Below are 20,846 nucleotides of genomic sequence, written 5' to 3'. Positions count from 1 at the left end.
AGGTCTTATGTGCTAACTTACTCTAAGTGCATTCATTTACCCGAGAAAAGAAACAGGCTTTCTGGTTCTTTTCTCGGCTTGTCTCACGCCTGTCTCGTTTTTACAATAGAAAGATAAGAGAGTTTGAGAACAATAATAAAAATTGCGAAATATAATTTTAAATTTAGCGATTAGGACTTTATGGTGAGGCGGTGTTCTTCTTTACCAAGCAAAAAGGGTTGAGTTCTACATGATCCCAAAACTAGATGAACGCGGGATACGCGATCATCACAAGTAAATGTTCCGCGAAAATTCAAATTGGATCAAAGAAAAATGAACTTTTTATGAAAATTATTGTTTTGAATTTCACAAATATAACATTATTAGGTCATTTCCCATTCGGCTATGTTTAGAAAATGTTCATTTGTGGTCTTATATAGCGTATACTGGGTATGCCAAAAGCATTGCTGTCCTTATAAAAATCATTGTTAACAAATTTGTTCAAGAAAATGCTGAATGGATATCAGTTTGTTCGATTTGTTCTGGGAAAAAGAAAGATCTTTTTTAGGGTACCTTTTCACTAAGGTCTGTTTTTAATTAATCGTGGAAATAATATTTTCCATAGGATTCATTTCTAGCTACTTTGTTGGTTTATGTAAAATTTGATTGGTTGAGAACCTAGATACGAACTCGATGTGTCAAATTAATTGCACGATTAATTCAAAACAGATCTCCGTGAAAAGGTACCCTTAGTTACATGCTGCTTTAAAGCAGCCCCATGCATCGCCCCCACTTTTCTGTTTTCTTACGATCCGGAGGGGAATTGTTAGTTAAGCTAATCCAACAGATGGCGCCACAAAAAGTAGGTCTGTCTTTTTCATTGAATTGCATTAAGAAAAAGCAAAAATAATTCAAAACTTGATGCTGTTTGCAAATAAACAAAAAAAATAGACGAAAAAATAAGTCTAACTATTACTAATTATTTTAAAAAAGAAAAATGCATGAAAATGTGTAGTTTAATATGAATAAAATTTAATTTTGAGATACATTTTGAAAGCAGTTCGAACTTTATATTTTTGTCACTTATTTTGCTCATATTATTGATTTTATTATTTGTTAAAGTTAAACAAAATTATTTTTTGTTAAAATTATTAATGTAGCTAATGAAAAAATTAATAATATTAAAGACCTCAAGGACAAAAATATTTAAAACATATACACGATCAGAAGAATTAATAAAAAATATATGACGTAAATTGTATATTGAGGGAATAATTGGGTAAAGAGTTTATGAAAAGACTAATAAATGAGAAAATGGATTTAATATTATTTAATATAATGTATATATTTATTTAAATTGAACCAAATATCATATATACATTTATACAGTGCAATCATTTATTTGTTGCTTAATCTTGAAAGCTTTTTTCTCGCTGCATTTAACCCCTAATAATTTTATTTAAAAAATTTTATTAAAAGAAGATTTTGAATTAAATAGTTAACAATATTATTGCAAACTTCATTTCTGAAATGAACAGACTATAAACTATTAAATCATTTCACCTAACAAGGTATAGTTTGTGCACAGTGGTAAAATGTGTACGAAAGATGGTCGTGCGTGTATGACAAACCTAGAAAATGATGCCAGAAGTGTCCAATTGGCGGCGTAACCTTACTAAATCTATTTATTGCCGCGTAAATTTTAAGATTACAAAAGAATTATATTAAATACACTGAATTTAATTGTTTCTTGTCAAATTTCTGATTTAAGAGTATTTGAAGAATAATTTGTTGATTAATGAAACAGAAGTGAAGTGAACGTTTGAGTTGCATTTGTGAATTATGAAGAAGTGAAGAAATAAGTATGTGTTTATGTTGAAACACCATGAACATTAATAATTTTACAAGAATTAATGTACATATCTTTCCTGGAAATATTCCGAAAATAATTTTTCTTACTAATGATAAGTGTTGAGGGTCACGAATGGTAAGGTTATTAGTGTATATTTATTATTTGACAGGTTGCTCATTGTTTTGTAGGTTATTTTTCAGAAGGAGAGTGAATAAATAAGAAAAAGATTGTTTTTAGACAAATGAAAAATATAAATGTTCACTGAAAAGCAATTGAAGAATAAATTGTTTATATAGACAAATAATGGAGCGAAGTGAAGATTTTAATTGACTGCATTTGACGACTGCATCCGTGAATATTGAAGCCGTTGTTTTAAAAGAATGTGTACATGCTTAAATGTCATGAATATTATTAATTGTCTGAGAATGAATGTACAATTTTTTCCCGAAAATATTCGGAAAATATATTTTTTTTTTAATTACAGGTTTTGAGGATGAAAAATGGTAAGATTATGAGTGTACTTAAAAGTTGAGCGGGTGCTAATTGTTTTCGAGATTACAAGTACTGTTATTGTCATAGACATTTATGTATGAGTAGGTTTTGGTTTCTTGTTGTTGGGCCTTTCAGCGAAAGGTTTAGTTTCAATAAATACAGTTTAGCCTGCCGGTGCCGGCAGCGGAAAACTTTTGCCAATGTCAGCAATAGAGTAATTTTGCTGACGCCGGCAACGGAATAATCTTGTCGTTGCCGGCTTTTTTCCGCCGGGTGTGAATTATTACAATTATTCAATTAATTTTTTGCGAACAAATAATTATTTAAATAATATACATTTTTTTAAACAATTTAAAATTGTTTAAAAAGACATCAATATTAAAATTATACCAAAAATCCCAAAAATCAAGAAAAAAAACCCAAAAAACGAGAAAACAAATTTTTACGTTTTTTTCTTACTTTCAAGCAATTTCTGTCGTCTTTTTCATACACATAATTACTCGTGGATAATTTTAATATTGATGTCTTTTTAAACAATTTGCAATTGTTTAAAAAATGTAAATTATTTAAATAATTATTTGTTCGGAAAAAATTTTAAAATAATCATATTTTCTGTTAGAAATTAAATATTTTGTCAATGCTTTAAGTAGTAAATTTCTGTAAAAACCTTTTTTTTTAGATAAGCGTACTTCTTAATTATTTAATAATTGTGATAATTATTCAAATCATGTATTATTTGTTTTCAAATTTTCGAAAAATTGAGACAGAGATGTATTTTTCATTTTTTTTTAAGATTAGACCTTAAAAAGATTTTTTTTTCAAACTTTCGTGACCATATTCGTAAGCAGTGAATGAAGAATACATCACTACACGATTTTCGGAACTTCACACCCGGCGGACAAAAAGCCGGCAACGACAAGATTATTCCGTTGCCAGCGTCAGCAAAATTGCTGCATTGCCGGCACTGGCCAAATTTTTCCGCTGCAGGCGCCGGCAGGCTAAACTGTATTTATTGAAAGTAAACCTTTCGCTGAAAGGCCCAAAAAGAAATCACAACCTACTCATACATAAATGTCTATGACAATAACAGTACTTGTAATCTCGAAAACAATTAGCACCCGCTCAACTTTTAAGTACACTTATAATGTTACCATTTTTCATCCTCAAAACCTGTAATTATAAAAAAAATTATTTTCCGATCATTTTCAGGAAAAAACTGTACATTCATTCTCAGACAATTGATAATATTCATTACATTTAAGCATGAACACACTTTTTTAAAACAATGGCTTCAATATTCACGGATGCAATCGTCAAATGCAGTCAATTAAAACCTTCACTTCGCTTCATTAGCATAAATAAACAATGTATTCTTCAATTGCTTTTCAGTGAAAATTTATATTTTTCATTTGTCGACAAACAATCTTTTTCTTATTTATTCACTCTCCTTCTGGAAAATAACCTACAAAACAATGAGCAACCTGTCAAATGATAAATATAAACTCATAACCTTACCATCTGTGACTAGGTTTAGTAAGGTTACGCCGCCAATTGGACACTTCTGGCATCATTTTCTAGCTTTTTCATACACGCACGACCATCTTTCGAAAACATTTTATCAATGTGCACAAACTATACCTTATTAGGTGTTTTAGTCAAATGAAGTTTTGGCCAAGTGGATACCTACCGTATTCGTTTGAACTAAGTCACAATTGAACTAAAGCCCATTTGAACTAAAACAGTTGAATAACGCTTAATATGTTTGGCCTGTAGAAAAAGAGAAGATAGATGGGATGTTAGTTGCTTTAAATGGTAGAGTTAATTCCAATATGTGGCGTTATGTGGCGCGGCATGTACAATCCTTGTTGATCAAATTTAATAATAATAAGTACATTCCAAGAAGGACTTGCACCGACTGTCACTTTTGCACTTTTCAAAACAGCACCACTTCTGTGTACCAACCCTTTTTCTTTTCAATGGATTTTCTCCTAGTATATCAGGCATTTCTTTTTTGGGAAGTTTTTTAACTTCCATTCGTTTGAAATAGTTTTTTTCCGTCAATGTTTACTATTCCCACATACGTTTCAGTGAAAAATTGACCGCAACTCACACTCACATGGAAGTGCTATATATTTTTCGCGCTTGCGCAACGTCGTTTTCTTAAATGAAAAAGTCTGTTCCAGAATTAATCCAAAACAGGCCACCGTCAAAATGACAGCAGTGGGACGCCGATGCTGTTTCGAAGTCGAAAATCGAACGAACCTTGGACTCGAATCATGACTCGAACGATGTCTTAGATTTCCCCCACCCAACTTTAGTGTGCACGTCGACGTCACACGTGTCAGTGGCTCTGGCGTGCTCCGTTTACAAAGTAGTTTATTTATCCCTTCAATTCTATTAATTTTCAAGGGACACTTTCTCATACAATTTTACACACCAGCAACTACTTGAGTTCGATTCCTTCCTGTAAAATAAAAGCACAGATGTTTTTTCCTTAAATTTTATTGAAATGGAGACTCGAAATAAGTTGCAATGTCAGGTTTGTTTACGTTTTAAATTTCACTTCCTTTGTAGAAATTATTTTATTTTTCTTAGGAATTTTACACTATAATTTTTATAAGATATTGCTTATTTATAAGCAACTAATTCGAAACATACTCAGCTCTCCCATGGTACAGAATTCTTATTAAATTCGATCAGGGCAGGTCAGGGAATTTCAGAAAGTTTGGGAAAGTCAGGGGATTTCAGAAAGTTAAAATTATTTTCGATAAACTTAAGTTGAAGTTTATTAAGTATTTTGTTGAAAATTCAATCTTTTTTTTAATTATTCTTTTTTATTGCACATTAATATGTTTTAGTAGAAATTTCATTTTTAATTTAAAATTGGTTTGAAGTGTTTGATTGAAAATTAATCTGTTTTGGTTGATGATTTAACTATTACTGAAAATTCATCTTTTTTGGTAGAGTTCTGCTGTTTTTAATTTAAAATAAAAATCTTTTAGCTTGCACATTTTATCATTTGCTTCAGATTAGAAATACTTTGTTAAAAATTTCTTTTCATTACAGAATCGTCATTTTAGTTGGAAATTTATATTTTCAGTTAACAGTTCATTTTTTCTTCGCTGAAAATTTATATTTCCCGATGAATATTCTTGTTTTTTTTGTGGATATCAACTGTTTTTAATTTAAAATTAAACAAAAAAATGGTTGAAGTATCAATTATTAAATTTTTTAGTGGGAATTTATATTTTTTTATTGAAAGTTGTATTATCTGATTGAAATCAGAACCACTTAGTCAAAAATGATATTTTTCTGTTGAAGATTCTTATTTTAATTGAAAATTTAGCTCTTTAATTGAAAATTTAACTATTTTGTTGAAAATTCATCTATTTTGATTAAAATTAATCCGTTTTTGTAGAAATTTCATTTTGTTTTTGTTAAAAACGCTATAAAATGTTTGATTTAAAATTAATATTATTTTTGGGTTGAGTTCTGCTGTTTCTAAATTAATTTAATATCAACCATTACATTTGTTGCTAAAAACATATCTTTTTCGTTTGAAAATTTAATTTTTTATGCAAATTAGAACTACTTTGTTAAAATTCATCTTTCATTTATCTTTTTAGTTTAAAATTTATATATTCAGTTGACAATTCGTTTTTTCTTTGTTGCAAATTAATATTTCACGTTTTGCAAATTCGTGTTTTTTGTTGACTTCGACTGTTTTTAATTTAACATTTAAAAAAATTAATTTGAAGTATCAACTATTACATTTTTCAGTGGGAATTTATATTTTTTTATTGAAAGTTGTATTAAATGGTTGAAATTAGAACTAATTTGTTAAAAATTATACATTTTTTGGCGAAATAGTTAAATTTTCAACCAACTCTTGCTTTTTTATCCAAGAAAGATGAAAATTCCACTAAAACATGTAAATTTTCAAATAAAAAAGACAAATTAAAAAAAAAAAGAGTTGAATTTTCATCCAAATAGATTTAAATTGAGTTTTCAACACAAAAATACGAATTTTAAACAAAAAGTACATTTTTTAGGAAACAGTTAAATTTTCAACAACACAGTTACATTTTTATCCAAGAAAGATGCAATATTTCAACTTAAAAAGATGAAATTTTGAATAAAAAAGACGAATTTTTAGGAAAAATACTTTTCATCTAAAAAAGATTTTAGTTGACTTGTCAGCAACAAAATATGAATTTTAAACAAATAACTAAGATAATAGTTTCTAAAAACTTAATTAAAAACGAAATTGACATTATTTAATGCAAAATTTGTCAGTCACATTTTTTAAACAAACATTTGTATTTTTAAACAAAAAATACGAAATTTTTTCACCAGAAAAAATTAATTTTCAACAAGAAAATGTTTCAACCAAATCTAGGACTTTTTACCAAAACAGTTTTATTTTTAAACAAAATGAAGGAATTTTCTACCAAATGGTTAAATTTTCGTACTGGAAAAATTAATTTTTAACAAAAAAGTTCATTTTCAAACCAAAAACACGAATTTTCTTCTAAAGAGATTAATTTCGAACAGAACAGTTAATTTTTGACCAAAATGTGGACTCTACCAAAATACTTAAATTTACAAAAAAAAATACAAGAATTTTCTACCATTTTCAAATAAAATAGACGAAATTTCAACAAAAAAGTTCAGTTTCAACCAAATAGTTGAGTATTCCAGCTTCCAAAAAAAAATTTGAATAACATCGTGAAATTTTTAAAAAGCACTTAAACTTTCCATCAGAATAGAAAGTTTTCAAAGATGCTGAACCTTCTTCAGAATTTTTTTACAAAAAGAGACGAATTTCCCAACCGAAATCAACATTTAAAAAAAATAGTTGAATTTTCAACAAAAGGTCGTTTTTTTCAACCAACTAGTTGAACTTTCTAACAAAATAATTGAATTCAACCAAAAAAGACGAGTTAGACAAAAGTTAGATTTGTTTACAAAAAGATGTGAGTTTTGAAACGAAAAAGCCGAATTTTGAAACAAAAAAACACGAGTTTTCTTCAAGAGAGTTGAATTTTCAAATCGAAAATATGGGTTTTTCATAAAAAAGTTATTTTTGAACCAAATATAATAGTTGGAATTTTAAGAAAATGAATGAATTTTATACGAAAACAGGTGAATTCTCGAAGAAAAATATAATATGTGGTATTATTTCAATAAAAAAAGATTGATTTTTTTTTGTTTTTTGATCCATCACTTTATTTGAATGTTAGGATCCTCTACCGAATAGTTGCATTTTTATCTTAAAAAGATTATATTTCTCTTCAAACAGATGAATTTTTCTTAAAATTTTGTTTAAGTAGTTGAATTTTCAATATTTTAATTTAAATAAGATTCAAGTTAACTTTTAAAGATCGAAATATGAATTAATTAAAATAATTCATTATAAATATTTTGCTAAAATAAAAAATTAGTTTCTACGAAAAAAAAAATTCAATGAAAAAAGACGGATTTTTTCAACCAAAAAGGATGAATTAAAAAAATGGATGAATTATCTACCAAATAGTTGCTTTTTTATTCAAGAAAGATGCAATTTGTAATAAAATTTTGAACCAAAAAGTTGCATCTTCATCTAAGAATTTTCAATTAAAAAAATATATATTTTCAACACTAAAATATTAAATTTAAACAAAAAAGTAAATTTTTTTCGAAATAGTTAAATTTTCAACAAAATAGCAGAACTTTTGACCAAAAAGTATGACTTTTCAACAAAATTGTTGAATTATCAACCAACTCTTGTTTTTTTAGCCAAGAAAGATGAAAATTCTACTAAAACGTGTGAATTTTCAAATAAAAAAGACAAGTTAAAAAAAGCTTAAATTTTCATCCAAATAGATTTAAATTGAGTTTTCAACACAAAAATACGAATTTTAAACTAAAAGTCAATTTTCAAGAAAATAGTTGAATTTTCAACAAAGCAGTTGCATTTTTATCCAAGAAAGATGCAATATTTCTATTAAAAAGGATGAACTTTTAAATCAAAAAGACAAACCAGAACAAATAGTTTTCATCTAAAAAAGTTGAAAATTCATCTCTTTCATTGAAAATTAAACTACTTTGTCGAAAATCCATTTTTGTTATGAAAATTAATTTTCTAAACTGAAAATGTTACTATTGAATTTTTGGTTGAAAATTAATTTTCTTCTTTGCAGTTGAGAATTCAATTATTTTGTTGAAAATTCATCTTTTTTTTGTTAAAATGTTATTATTTGGTTACAAATTTTATTATTTTGTCGAAAATTTATTCTTTTTGGTTGAATCTCTTGGCTTAAAACTTCGTTAATATCAATTTTTAAATAAAAAAGACAAATTTAAAAAAAAAGAGTTAAATTTTCATCCAAATAGATTTAAACTAATTTGTCAACACAAAAATACGAGTTTTAAACAAAAAGTCAATTTTCAAGAAAATAGTTGAATTTTCAACAAAACAGTAGCATTTTTATCCAAGAAAATTGCAATATTCCTACCAAAAAATATAAACTTTGAAATCAAGAAGACAAATATTAAGAGACAATAGTTGTCATCCAAAAAAGATTTCAGGTGACTTATCAGCAACAAAATATGAATTTTAAACAAAAGATTAATGTTTTACAAAGAGTTGAATTTCGAACACAAAAAGACGAATTCTTAACAAAACAGTTAATTTTGCAACCAAAAAGAATGCTTTTTGAGAAAATTGTTAAATTTTCAACCAAACAATCAAATTTATAAATAAAAAGATAATCTTCAGGAGAAAGTTTTTGCGAATTTGCAAAAGGTACTTACGATTTTTTACTAAAGTAATAAATCGTAATAAAATGTCTTGACCCCCCCCCCCCCCATCACTTTTAGCTGTTACGTAATTTAAGTACGGTCCCTTATTCTGGTTCGGAAATAAATATTTCTGATAGGTTTGCAGCATCGGATATCCAAGAGCAGCTTCTGATGAGTAAAAAAAAGGAGAAGAGCATTTTTCTAAATCTTCTTCTTCAGTTGGATCCGCTTATAATGCTGATTTTCGTTTCTATGGATTGCACCTCTATTTTGTCATTAAACTTGAATCGTTTCCCAGGTTGTTGTTCGAGATCATCATCTCTAAAAGATGTAACCACGAGGTAAATTTGATTTCTACTAAAAAAATAAACAAGGGCACAATTTTTTAATTAAAATATCAAATGAAGATTAATACAAAATTTTTGCGTTTCATAGTATCAGGGTGGCGACATGGCCGGGAATTAACTTCAGATCGCAGAAAAAATTAATTTTTTTTATTTTGCTAGTTTTGGTCAATTTAAAAATGTGATTCATAATTTATATAGGGTCGCAGATTTTTCAGATTATATCGGTTTACTCTAATGAAATCATAATTTATTATTAAAATTTTATTACATTTCATTTTGAGAAAATACGCTTGCAATTTTTTGCTCTGTGACATTTTTTTCGCTGACTTAAATTTGAAATTTTAGATTGAAAATTAATATTTTTTGCTTGAGTTCTACAGTTTTTAATTTTAAATTAAAATGTTTTTCGCTTCAAGATTTTATTGTTTGGTTAAAATTAAAACTACTTTGTTAAAAATTCATTTTTCTGATGACAGATTCATAATTTTAGTTGAAAATTCATCTTTTTTGTTTGATTTCATCTGTTTTAAATTTAAATTAAATTTCGCTGGTTGAAATATCAACTATTACATTTTTCACTTACTACTTATCGTTTTTTTTTAATTTCAATATTTTGGTTGAAATTAGAACTGTTTAGTTAAAAATTCATTTTTCTGGTTTAAGATTCATAATTTTAGTTAAAAATTCATCTTTTTTGTTTGATTTCATCTATTTTAAATTTAAATTAAATTTCGCTGGTTGAAATATCAACTATTACATTTTTCACTTAGAACTTATCGTTTTTTTTTAGTTTCAATATTTTGGTTGAAATTAGAACTGTTTAGTTAAAAATTCATTTTTCTGGTTTAAGATTCATAATTTTAGTTGAAACTATCTCTTCATTTGACCATTCATTTTTTATTTATTTATGCTTTGTTTATACATTTTGTTATTTACTTGAAATTAGAAGTGCTTTGTTAAACATTCTTTTTTCTGTTTAAAGAATCATAATTTTAGTCAAAAGTTCATCATTATAGTTGAAAATGTACCTATTTTATTTAAAATTCATCTTTTTTTAAAATTAAAAATCACAACTTTTTTCTTGAAAATTAATCTGTTTTAGTAGAAATTTAATCTTTTTTGTTAAAAATGCTTTAAAACGTTTAATTTCAAATTAATCTGCTTTGGATTAATTCTACTGTTTTATAAGTTAAAATTTAATCTTTTTTTGCTCTGAACATTTTATTAATTCGTTAAATTTAGAATAACTTTTTTTCAAAATGTAACTACTTTGTTAAAAATCATTTTTTAAACTAAAAATTTAACTATTCCAGTAGAAAATTGGTCTATTTTGCTGAATATTTTAGTTTTGTTTGTAACGAATTAGATTTTTAACAGAAAAGTTAATTATTCTATTTTCGGTTGAAAAAGTATCTTTTTTGGATGAAAATTTAAAATTCGTTGAAAATTAAAATTTTTATTTAAAAATTAAACTATCTGTTTGAAAATTTATTAACTTTGTGGAAGATTAGCTCTTTTTTTTAGAAATTAATCTTTAAGGTTGAAAATTAATCTTTTTAGTTGAAAATTCATCAGTATTTGAACAATAATCCCTTCAAATGAAAAATTAACTGTTTAATTTTTGGTTTAAAATTGATCCTTTCTTGTTTAAAATTTTAATAATTTAGATAGAAATTTGTCTTTTTTAATTAAAAAATCAACTTTTTTCTTTTAAATCCACATGTTTTGTTAAAAACAAAGATTTTTTTATGTAGAAATTTATCGTTTTCTTTGTATATTCTTGTATAAAAATTTTGCTTTCTGATAAAAATTGAAGTATTCCAGTTAAATATTTATCATTTTAGTTAAAAATTTATCCTTTAGGTTGGAAATAAAATTACTTGGTTGAAAATTAAACTCGTTTAAAAAAAAAATTATTTTCTTGGGTGAAGATCCACCACTTTATTTGAAAATTCCTCTCTGTTTGAAAATGTCACTACTTTGTTTAAAATAAATTTGTTAACTTAAAATTTAATTATTCAGTAGGAAATTTGATTATTGTGTTGAAAATTAATTTTTTTTATCAGAAAATTTAACCATTCTATTTTTGGTTGAAAATTAATCTTTTATCGGTGTAAATTCAATTTTTGTTTTAAATTTATTAAATTAAATTAAAGTTGAAGATTCATCATTTTAGTTTATAAATTCATGAGTTTGGTTAAAGAATAATACCTTCAAATGGAAATTTAACTGTCCATTTTGGTAAAAAATTAATCTTTTCTTTTTCAAAATTCAACTGTTTGATTGAAATTTTTGTTTTTAATTGAAAATTCAACTCTTTCGTCAAAAATCCACACATTTTGTAACAAAAATTTTTCCAGAAAATGATGTTTTTCTTCGTCAGTAATCTTCTTATTTGAAAATAATCTTTTTTTGTTAAAAATTCAAGTATACCAGTTAAATATTTTTCATTTTAGTTGGAAATTCATCTTTTAGGTTGAAAATAAAATTACTTGGTTGAAAAATAATATCTTTTGTTAAAAATTAATTTTTTTGTTTTAAGATTCATCATTTTAATTAGAAATGCATTTCTATTTGATGGGATACTTTTTCTTCTTTTGGTAGAAAGGAATTTTTTGCCGAATATTGAAATTTTTTGTTAAAAAATTTTTTTATTCTTTGGTTTAAAACTGTTTTTCAAACTGAAAATTTAACTATTATTTCAGTTAAATATTTCACAATTTTAAATAAAAGTTGATCTCTTTGGTTGAACACTAGTTTTTTGACTAACGTAATTATTCAATTTTTGGTTGAAAAATAATTTTTTTTTTAGTTGAAAATTGATTTTTTTTGGTAGAAATGAATATTCTTGGTTGAAAATTCATCCGTAGGGTCATAAATTCAATTATTCTAGTAAAAGATTTATCGTTTTAGATTCATCTGGTTTAAAATTCTACTATTCCAGTTAAATATTTACAATTTTAGTTTAAAACTCATCACTTAGTTTGAAAATGTAACTATTTTTTTGAAAGTTAATTTTTAGCTTGTCAGAATTATAATGATTTTTCTTTTAAAACACTAATTTTATTGTGTAAAACGCCAACGTAGCCTAAAATTGTTCAAAATTTAGAAGTCTTTAAAATCTACTGTTCTAATTTCCGGCGAAAAAAACTGAAACAACCCAAAATTTTTATAAATTTTATGTCTTGGAAACTTCATGCTTTTATATTAAAATTCTTTTTCAAAAAGAATAACAAGATTTCAAGATGAAGATTAAAAACAACTTAAAGTAATGAAAAAAGAATCAGTTTTTCGACAACAGTGTGTTCGATATTTTCGAGATATTTCATAATATCTTTTTTCTATAGGTAGTATTATTCTTTACTCTATAAATTATCAAAATTTCTATTTATTTATGGCAGCTTCTTTATTTGATTTTTCACTTAAATGCGAAACGAAATTAATAAAAACCAATAAATAATTCAAATAATGGTGTTAAAAAATTTCCTGCATATTTTTGCCAAAAATTAGTTTTTTTTTTTTAAATTAAAAATTCATATGAGTAAATATTTAACATCCGAGAAACCAATGTAGGAAGATGAAACAAAACAACTTATTTGTCAACAACGCATTCGGACAAGTTTTTATTAGAGTTTCAAAAAGTAAAAGAAAACATTCCAAGGTTTCGAAAATTCACCATTTTCATCATTTTCAATTTTTAATATTTGTGGGTTAAAAAAGTCGTCTTTTTTGGCTTAAAACTTCAATAATTAGGCAGAAGAACGAAATATTTTGGCTGAAAAGTCAATTATTATATTTTTTGTTGAAAATTCATTTTTTTGTTTTCAGAAATTTTATTATTTTATTTAAAGTTGAAATACTTTTTTAAAATTCCTTTGATTAAAAGTTGGTCTATTTTGTCGAAAATTCGTTGTTTTTTTTTTAATGAAAATTAATTTTTTTAAACTGAAAATGTAACTATTTCACTTTTGGTTGAAATTTAACGTTTTTTAGTTTAAAATGTTCTTATTTGGTTACAAATTTAATTATTTCGTAGAAAATTCATTCTTTCTGTTAAAAGTTCAACTGTATTGTAAAAAATTTGTCTTCTTGGCTTAAAACTTTCATAATTCAATAAAAGGTCTAACAATTTTTATTTGAAAGGTCTAGTATTATGTTTTTGGATGAGAATTCATTTTCTATAGTAAAATTTATTTTATTTTATTGAAAGTTGAGGTACTCTGTTAAAAATCTTTCTTTTTTTTATTGAAGGATCATAATTTCAGTTCAAAATTCATCTCTTTCATTGAAAATTAAACAATGTTGTCGAAAATCTATTTTTCTCATGAAAATTAATGTTCTAAACTGAAAATGTTACTATTCAATTTTTTGTTGAAAATTGATCTTTTTCAGTTGAGAATTCAACTATTTTGTTGAAAATTTACCTTTCAACCAAAAAGAATCAATTTTCCACAAATTAATAAAATTAGTAACCAAATAATAACATTTTAACAAAAAAGAGGTAAATTTTCAACAAAATGGTTGAATTCTCAATTAAAAAGGACAATTTTCAGTCAAAAATGGAATAATTCCATTTTTAGTTTAAAAAAAAATTAATTTTCATTTTAAAAAAACAACAAATTTTTGACAAAATAGACTAATTTTTTCATCAAAGGGATAAATTATCAACAAAAATTATTAATCCTCAACAAAAAAGAATATATTTTTACAAAGTACTTCAACTTTAAATTAAATGTAAAAATGTTTAAAATGTTTGTAAAAATGCATTTTTTTGTTGAAGATTCATAATTTTAGTTGAAAATTCATCCCTTTGATTAAAAAATTGTTCTATTTTGTCCAATATTCGTTTTCTTTAAAATGAAAATTAATTTTTAAACTGAAAATGTAATTTTTCCATTTTTGGCGGAAAATTGATCTTTTTTAGTTGAGAATTTAACTATTTTGTTGAAAATTTACCTTTTTTTGTTAAAATGTTATTATTTGGTTACAAATTTTATTACTTCGCCGAAAATCATTCTTTTTGGTTGGATCTCCAACTGGTGGTGTGAACTTTTTTTGGTTTTAATTCATATTTATGGGTTAAAAATTCAACTGTTTTCTAGAAAATTCATGTTTTTGGCTTAAAACTTCAATAGTGTAGTAGAACATCTAAATATTTTTAACTGGTAGGTCTACTATTATATATTTGGTTGGGAATTCATTTCTTTTTGTCAAAAATTATACTACATATTTAATTTAAAATCGAACTACTTTGTAAAAATGCATTTTTTTGTTGAATGTTCATAATTTTAGTTGAAAATTCATCCCTTTGATTAAAAAATTGTTCTAGTTTGTCCAATATTCGTTTTCTTTAAAATGAAAATTAATTTTTAAACTGAAAATGTAATTATTCCATTTTTGGCGGAAAATTGATCTTTTTTAATTGAGAATTCAACTATTTTGTTGTTAAAAAACGTTACTATTTCAATACAAATTTAATTATTATATTCAAAAGTTATTAATTTTATTAGTCATTCTTTTTTGTTTAAAATTCCACAGTTTAAAAAACAAATTGTCTTTAGATTAAAAATTCAACTATTAAGCTGAATTTTTTTGTTGATAATTCACCTTTTTGGTAGAAATTTCTTCTATTTTTTTTTTAATCGAAAATCTATTTTTTTGTTAAAAATTTGTTTGATTTAATGAAAATTAATTTTTTAACTGAAAATGTAACTATTCCATTTTTTGTTGTTAAAATTATATCTTTTTCGAACTGTCTAATATTAAGAAGAATTCCGTTATACTGGGCAGTGCCATATTTTATAGTTGAGAATTTAACTATTTAGTTGAAAATTCATCTTTTTTGATTTAATGAAAATTATTGTTTTAACTGAAAATGTAACTATTCCTTTTTTTTGTTTGGCACTTCCATCTTTTTTAGTTGAGAAGTCAACTATTTTGTTGAAAATTCATCTTTTTTGGTTGTAACTTTAATTAATTTATTAAAAATTCTATTTTTAAAAATTTTTTTTCTTTTTTGGCCAAATAATATTTTTTTTTGAAAATTTAATTATTTATTGAAAATTGTTGTTAAAAAGTCATTATTTTTGGTTTAAAATTCATTTTTTTTTGTTGAGAAGTCGTATTAATGTTGAAAACTCGACCATTTGATTAAAATTTGTATTGTTTCTTGAATGCAAAATTTTTTTGGTTGAAATTTCAACACTATTGTTGAAAAATGGTCTAGTTAGTTAAAAAATGTATCTCATTTAGTACAAATTGTGTATTATTTTATTGAAAATTCAACAGTTTAGTTCGAAATTAATCAGTTTTGGTAGAGGCTTCAACTATTTTGTTGAAAATCGTTTTTTTCTTTTTTGGCCAAATAATCTTTTTTGGTCGAAAGTTCAAAAATTGTATCGAGAACTGGTCTTCTTCGTTTAAAAATTCATTTAAATTGGTATAAATTTTACCTTACTTGATTAAAAATTCAGCAGTTTGCTTGAAAATTAATCAGTTTTTTTTTTTATTTTTTTATTACTTTTTATAGGTTCTACGCCTCTAGACATGGACATATCTATTTTACGAACATTATTAATCAGTTGTAATGAAGTTTGGAAGGATGTTGAATCATCGGATGAGTGGAAAACTGTGGAAAGGACCAATCGTTTTCCGATTACAGATCATAATTTACTGAGAGCATTAACCACTTCACTGGTCAATCTTTTGAGCTACAAAGTATCGCGTGAAATTTCTCAGCGATATGCCGTCCGATTGCATATTATCGTACGTATAATCTTCTTATAATAATAATTTATAAGTAAGGGGTCGTCCTTAAACTACGTTTCCAATTTGAGGGAAAATAAAAATTTTTTTGGTGTAAAATTCATGTATTTTATTGAAAATTTGACTTTTTGGGTAGAAAATTAAACTTATTTTTTGAAAACACGTTCTATAGATCAATAATAACTTAGTAAATTGGAAAGTTAATTTCATATTTCAGACTTCAAACTCTTTCTTATATTTCTCTCCTTTCGCATTTTTAAAGAATATCTTTTTTTCTCATGTGTTCCAGAAATTTCGCTTTTTCTCGATTTTTTGTTTAAATTTGAGCTTGGATTAAAAATAATACGATTTAATTGAAATTGTAACTATTTTGTTAAAAAAAAATTTTTTTGAGTCAAAAATGTATCTTTTTGGTGGAAAATCCATCACCTAGGCGCAAAATTAAACTATTACGTTGAAAATTCAATTATTTTTTAGTTGAAAATTAACTTTTTCCAACTGAAAATTTAACTATTAAATTTGAAATTGACAATTGATCTTTTTTAGTTGATAATTCATGTATTCTGTTGGAAATTCGTGTCTTTTATTAGAAAATTAAGCTTTTTGGTTATCATCTATTTATATTGAGTTATCAACTTTTTTTTTGAAAATTCGTCTTCCTTGGTTGAATTCAACTGTTTTTATTTTCAATTAAAATAATTTTTTAATTGAAATATCTAGTATTATGAATATTGAACTACTTTGTAGAAAAATCTTATTTTTGGCTTGAAAATTTAACAATTTGTTAGTAAATTAAAGTATTTAGTTGAAAATTAACCTTTTTGTTAAAAATTCTTATTTTCGGGTTGAAAATTCAATTGTTTTGTAGAAAATACGTCTTTTGCGTTTTTTGAAAATTAATATTTTTTAAATTTTAATTTATAAACCTACTTAATTTTAATTTAATTTATTAAAAAAATTAACTTTAAAAAATTCAACTTTTCGTGGAAAATTCTACAATTTTTTTAAAAATTCGTCTTTAAAGGTAAAAACTAAATCTTCTTTTTTGAAAATTTTTTTAGTTGGGAAGAAAAATTACTTTTTTGCTGTAAATTTCGAGTGTCGGGTAGAAAATTTCACTGTTTTTTGGAGTTAGATATTTTTTTGAACATTTTACTTTATTTTCTTGGCAAAATGTTCAATTTTTTAATTTAACACTTGAAGAATATTGAACGTAAATCAAGATTTCTATTCATTTATTGCAGTTTTCACAGTTTTTCACAGATTCCCCTCTTTTCTCCTTTTTTAAAAGTTTTTTTTCGGTTAAATGCGAACTGAATTAATATAAACAATATGAAAATCCAACTCAATTTTTTTAAAATATCAACTGTTAAATTTATTGTTAAGAATAAATATTTTATGTTGAAAATTCAATTTCTTTGTTAAAAATTCTTCTTTTTTTATAAGAATTCAACATTTGTGTTGAAAACTTGTATTTTTTTAGAAAATTAAAATTTTAACTGAACATTTAAATATTCCATTGTTGGATGAGAATTGATATTTTTTAGTCGAAAATTCAATTATTTGGTTGAAAACATTTTTCATCTTTTTTGGTTGAAAAATCTACTGATATATTTTAGATTCAAAATTTAACTACTTTGTAGAAAATAACTTCCTAGTTTTTAATTTAGATTAACATTTTTTCAAATATTAATTTTTCTGTTGAGAATTTATTATTTTAAATTCAACTACTTAAAAAAAATTTATATTCGTTTATCTTTTGTTGAAAATTATTATTTTCTTTTTTTAACTGAAACGAAGAATGTTCAATTTTTGGTCGAAAATCAATAGTTTTTAGTTGAAACTTCAACTGTTTGTTTAAAACTGAATTATTGGATTGAAAATTCGTATTTTTCAAATGAATTTTTGTTTTTTATTTCAATCTTTTTGATTGAAATATAAACTTTTACATTTTTCGTTAAGAATTTATCTTTTTTTATTATAAAGTCTACTAATATATGTTTCTTATAATATATTCTTTTCTTATTTAAAATTAATTTTTTTTAAACACCAATTATTTCATTTTTTGTCGAGAATTCATATTTTTGGTTGAAAATTCAACTACTTTGTTCAAAAATAATTTCTTTAAGGATTCAAATTTTTCTTTGAAAATTCGTTCTTTTTTTGTTGAAAATTAATTTTTTCAACAGAAAATTTGAATATTTTATTTTTAGTTGAAAGATGATATTTTTTAGTTAAAAATTAAAGTATTTGATTGAAAGTGAACTCTTATGTTGAAAAATCGTAATTTTTTAAAATTAAAATCTTTTTTCATTGTAATATCAGCGATTACATTTTTCGTTGAGAATTCATATTTCTCGGTTGAAAATTCAACTTCTTAGGTAGAAAATTAATTTTCTTGGATTAGGATGTTTCTGTTTTCGTAAAAAAATCGCTTTTCTAAATGAATTTAAATGGTTTTTATTAAAAATAAATATCTTTTAGGTTTCAAATGTTAAGTTTTAATTTTTTTACTATTCGTCCTTTTTTATTTAAAATTCAAACACTTTAGTAAAAAATGAACTATTTGGCTCAAAATGAACTTTTTTGTTCAAAATGTATCATTTTGGGTTGAAAACTTTTGTTGACATTTTTTTTTCTGCTGGAAAATTTAACAATTTGGTAGATATTTAGTTCTTTCTTGAATAAAAATGCTTCAAAATAATTTATTTAATAATTTTAATAATTTATTTAAATGAAGATTTAGCTATTTTCATGTTTGGTTAAAAATTGATAATTTTAATTTAAAATTAAACAATTTGGTTCAAATTATTTTCCTTCGGCTTTTTTTTATCTTAAAAATAAAAATCTTCTTTTTTTAATATCAACTATGTATTTCTTTTTTTCTCAGAGTTCATATTTATTTATTGAAAGTTCAACTTGTTTATTTTAAAATTAATCTTCTTTATTGAGAACGTAATTATTTTGTTGTAAAATCGCATTTTTCGTTGAATTTAACTGTTTTTTATTTAAAATTAAAATATGTTTTGCTTGAAATATTAACTTACTTTTTGAAAAAGTTAAAAATTCAACTTTTTGATTGAAAATTCAAGTTATTGTTAAAAATAATATCTTTCTTGATTGAAATTGATCTTTTTTGTTAAAAATGTATCTTTTTCGAGTCAATAGTCTACACCATTCTAAAATATTCGACTTTTCTGCTCAAAAACTTTGCTCTTTTATTGAAAATTAATTTTTTTTAATGAAAATTCATCTGTCTTCTAAAAAATTGGTCATTTTCTCTTGAAAATTCGACCATTTGATTGAAAATGCATTTTTATATGCTGAAAATTCAGCTTTGTTAAAAAATTATTTCTTTGATTAAGGATTAAAATTCGAATTGAAAATTCGTTTATCTTTTGTTGAAAATTGGTATTTTTTGTTAAAACTTCAACTGTTTGTTTGAAACTGAATTATTTTATTGAAAATTCGTATTTTTTTAATAAATTTTTATTTTTTATTGAAATCTTTTTGCTGAAATATCAACTTTTACATTTTTCGTTAAGAATTTAATCATTTTTGATTATAAAATCTACTAAATTCTCGGTTGAAAATTAACTTTTTTTTCTGAGAGTTCATATTTTTTTATTGAAAATTCAACTTGTTTGTTTTAAAATTAATCTTCTTTATTGAGAACGTAATTATTTTGTTGTAAAATCGTATTTTTCGTTAAATTCAACTGTTTTTTTTTATTTTAAATTAAAATATGTTTTGCTTCAAATATTAACTTACTTTTTTCCTAAAACGTTCATCTTTTTAGTTCAAAATTCAAGTATTTGGTAGAAAATTCATATGGTTTTAAAAAGATATCTTTCTTGATTGAAACTTATCTTTTTTGTTAAAAATTTATCTTTTCCGAGTTAATAGTCCACTTCTTTCTAAAATATTCGACTTTTCTGCTGAAAAACTTTACCATTTTACTGAAAATTCATCTTTCATGGTAGAAAAGTCATCTTTCTTGTTTGAAAATTAACTTTTTTTGATGAAAATTTATCTGTCTTCTAAAAAGTTTGTCATTTCCTCTTGAAAATTCAAATATTAGATTGAATTTTAATCTTTTTCGTTTGAAAATTCCACCATTTGATTGAAAACACATATTTATATGCTGAAAATTTAACTATTTTGTTAAAAATCTAATTATATTTGGAAAAAGTTTAACTATTTTGTTAAAGCCATAATTTTTAATTGAAAATTCAACCATATTCATAAAAATGTATCTTGTTGGATTAAAAATTAATTTTTTATAATAGAAAAGTAACTTTTTTATATGAAAATTCATCTGGCTTCTAAAAAATTGGTCATTTCCTCTTGAAAGTTCAAATATTGGATTGAATTTTAATCTTTTTTGTTTGAAAATTCGACCAATTGATTGAAAATGCATATTTATATGCTAAAAATTCAACTATTTTGTTAAAAATCTGATTATATTTGGAAAAAATGAACTATTTGGTTAAAGTCATAATTTTGTATCGAAAATTTGACCATGATGATAAAAATGTATCCTTTTAGATTGATAATTAATCTTTTATAATAGAAAAGTCACTTTTTTGTCAAAAATTCAAATGTCTTCGAAAAAATTACTCTTTGGC

General features: G+C 24.1%; 1 protein-coding gene across 4 annotated transcripts in view; it reads left to right on the top strand.

Moving 5' to 3' along the window:
• The first annotated feature begins 4,516 nt into the window (after window positions 1-4,516).
• Window positions 4,517-20,846, top strand: part of LOC117175201 — a 17,677-nt gene continuing 1,347 nt past the window's right edge. The window contains exons 1-3 of one of the 4 annotated variants that reach the window (XM_033364841.1): window positions 4,517-4,862; window positions 9,405-9,447; window positions 15,983-16,218. In XM_033364841.1, coding sequence (XP_033220732.1) covers window positions 16,000-16,218 — 219 coding nt within the window. In that variant the 5' untranslated portion in view covers window positions 4,517-4,862; window positions 9,405-9,447; window positions 15,983-15,999. Of the gene's footprint in view, window positions 4,863-9,243; window positions 9,448-15,982; window positions 16,219-20,846 lie in introns of all 4 variants that reach the window. The other 3 variants (XM_033364840.1, XM_033364839.1, XM_033364838.1) reach the window with 3 other exon arrangements.

The sequence above is a fragment of the Belonocnema kinseyi genome, chromosome 6 (genome assembly GCF_010883055.1).
Source record: "Belonocnema kinseyi isolate 2016_QV_RU_SX_M_011 chromosome 6, B_treatae_v1, whole genome shotgun sequence".
NCBI lineage: Eukaryota > Metazoa > Arthropoda > Insecta > Hymenoptera > Cynipidae > Belonocnema > Belonocnema kinseyi.
The sequence above is the reverse complement of the archived record's forward strand: the minus strand, read 5'-3'. Positions and strand labels throughout refer to the sequence as shown.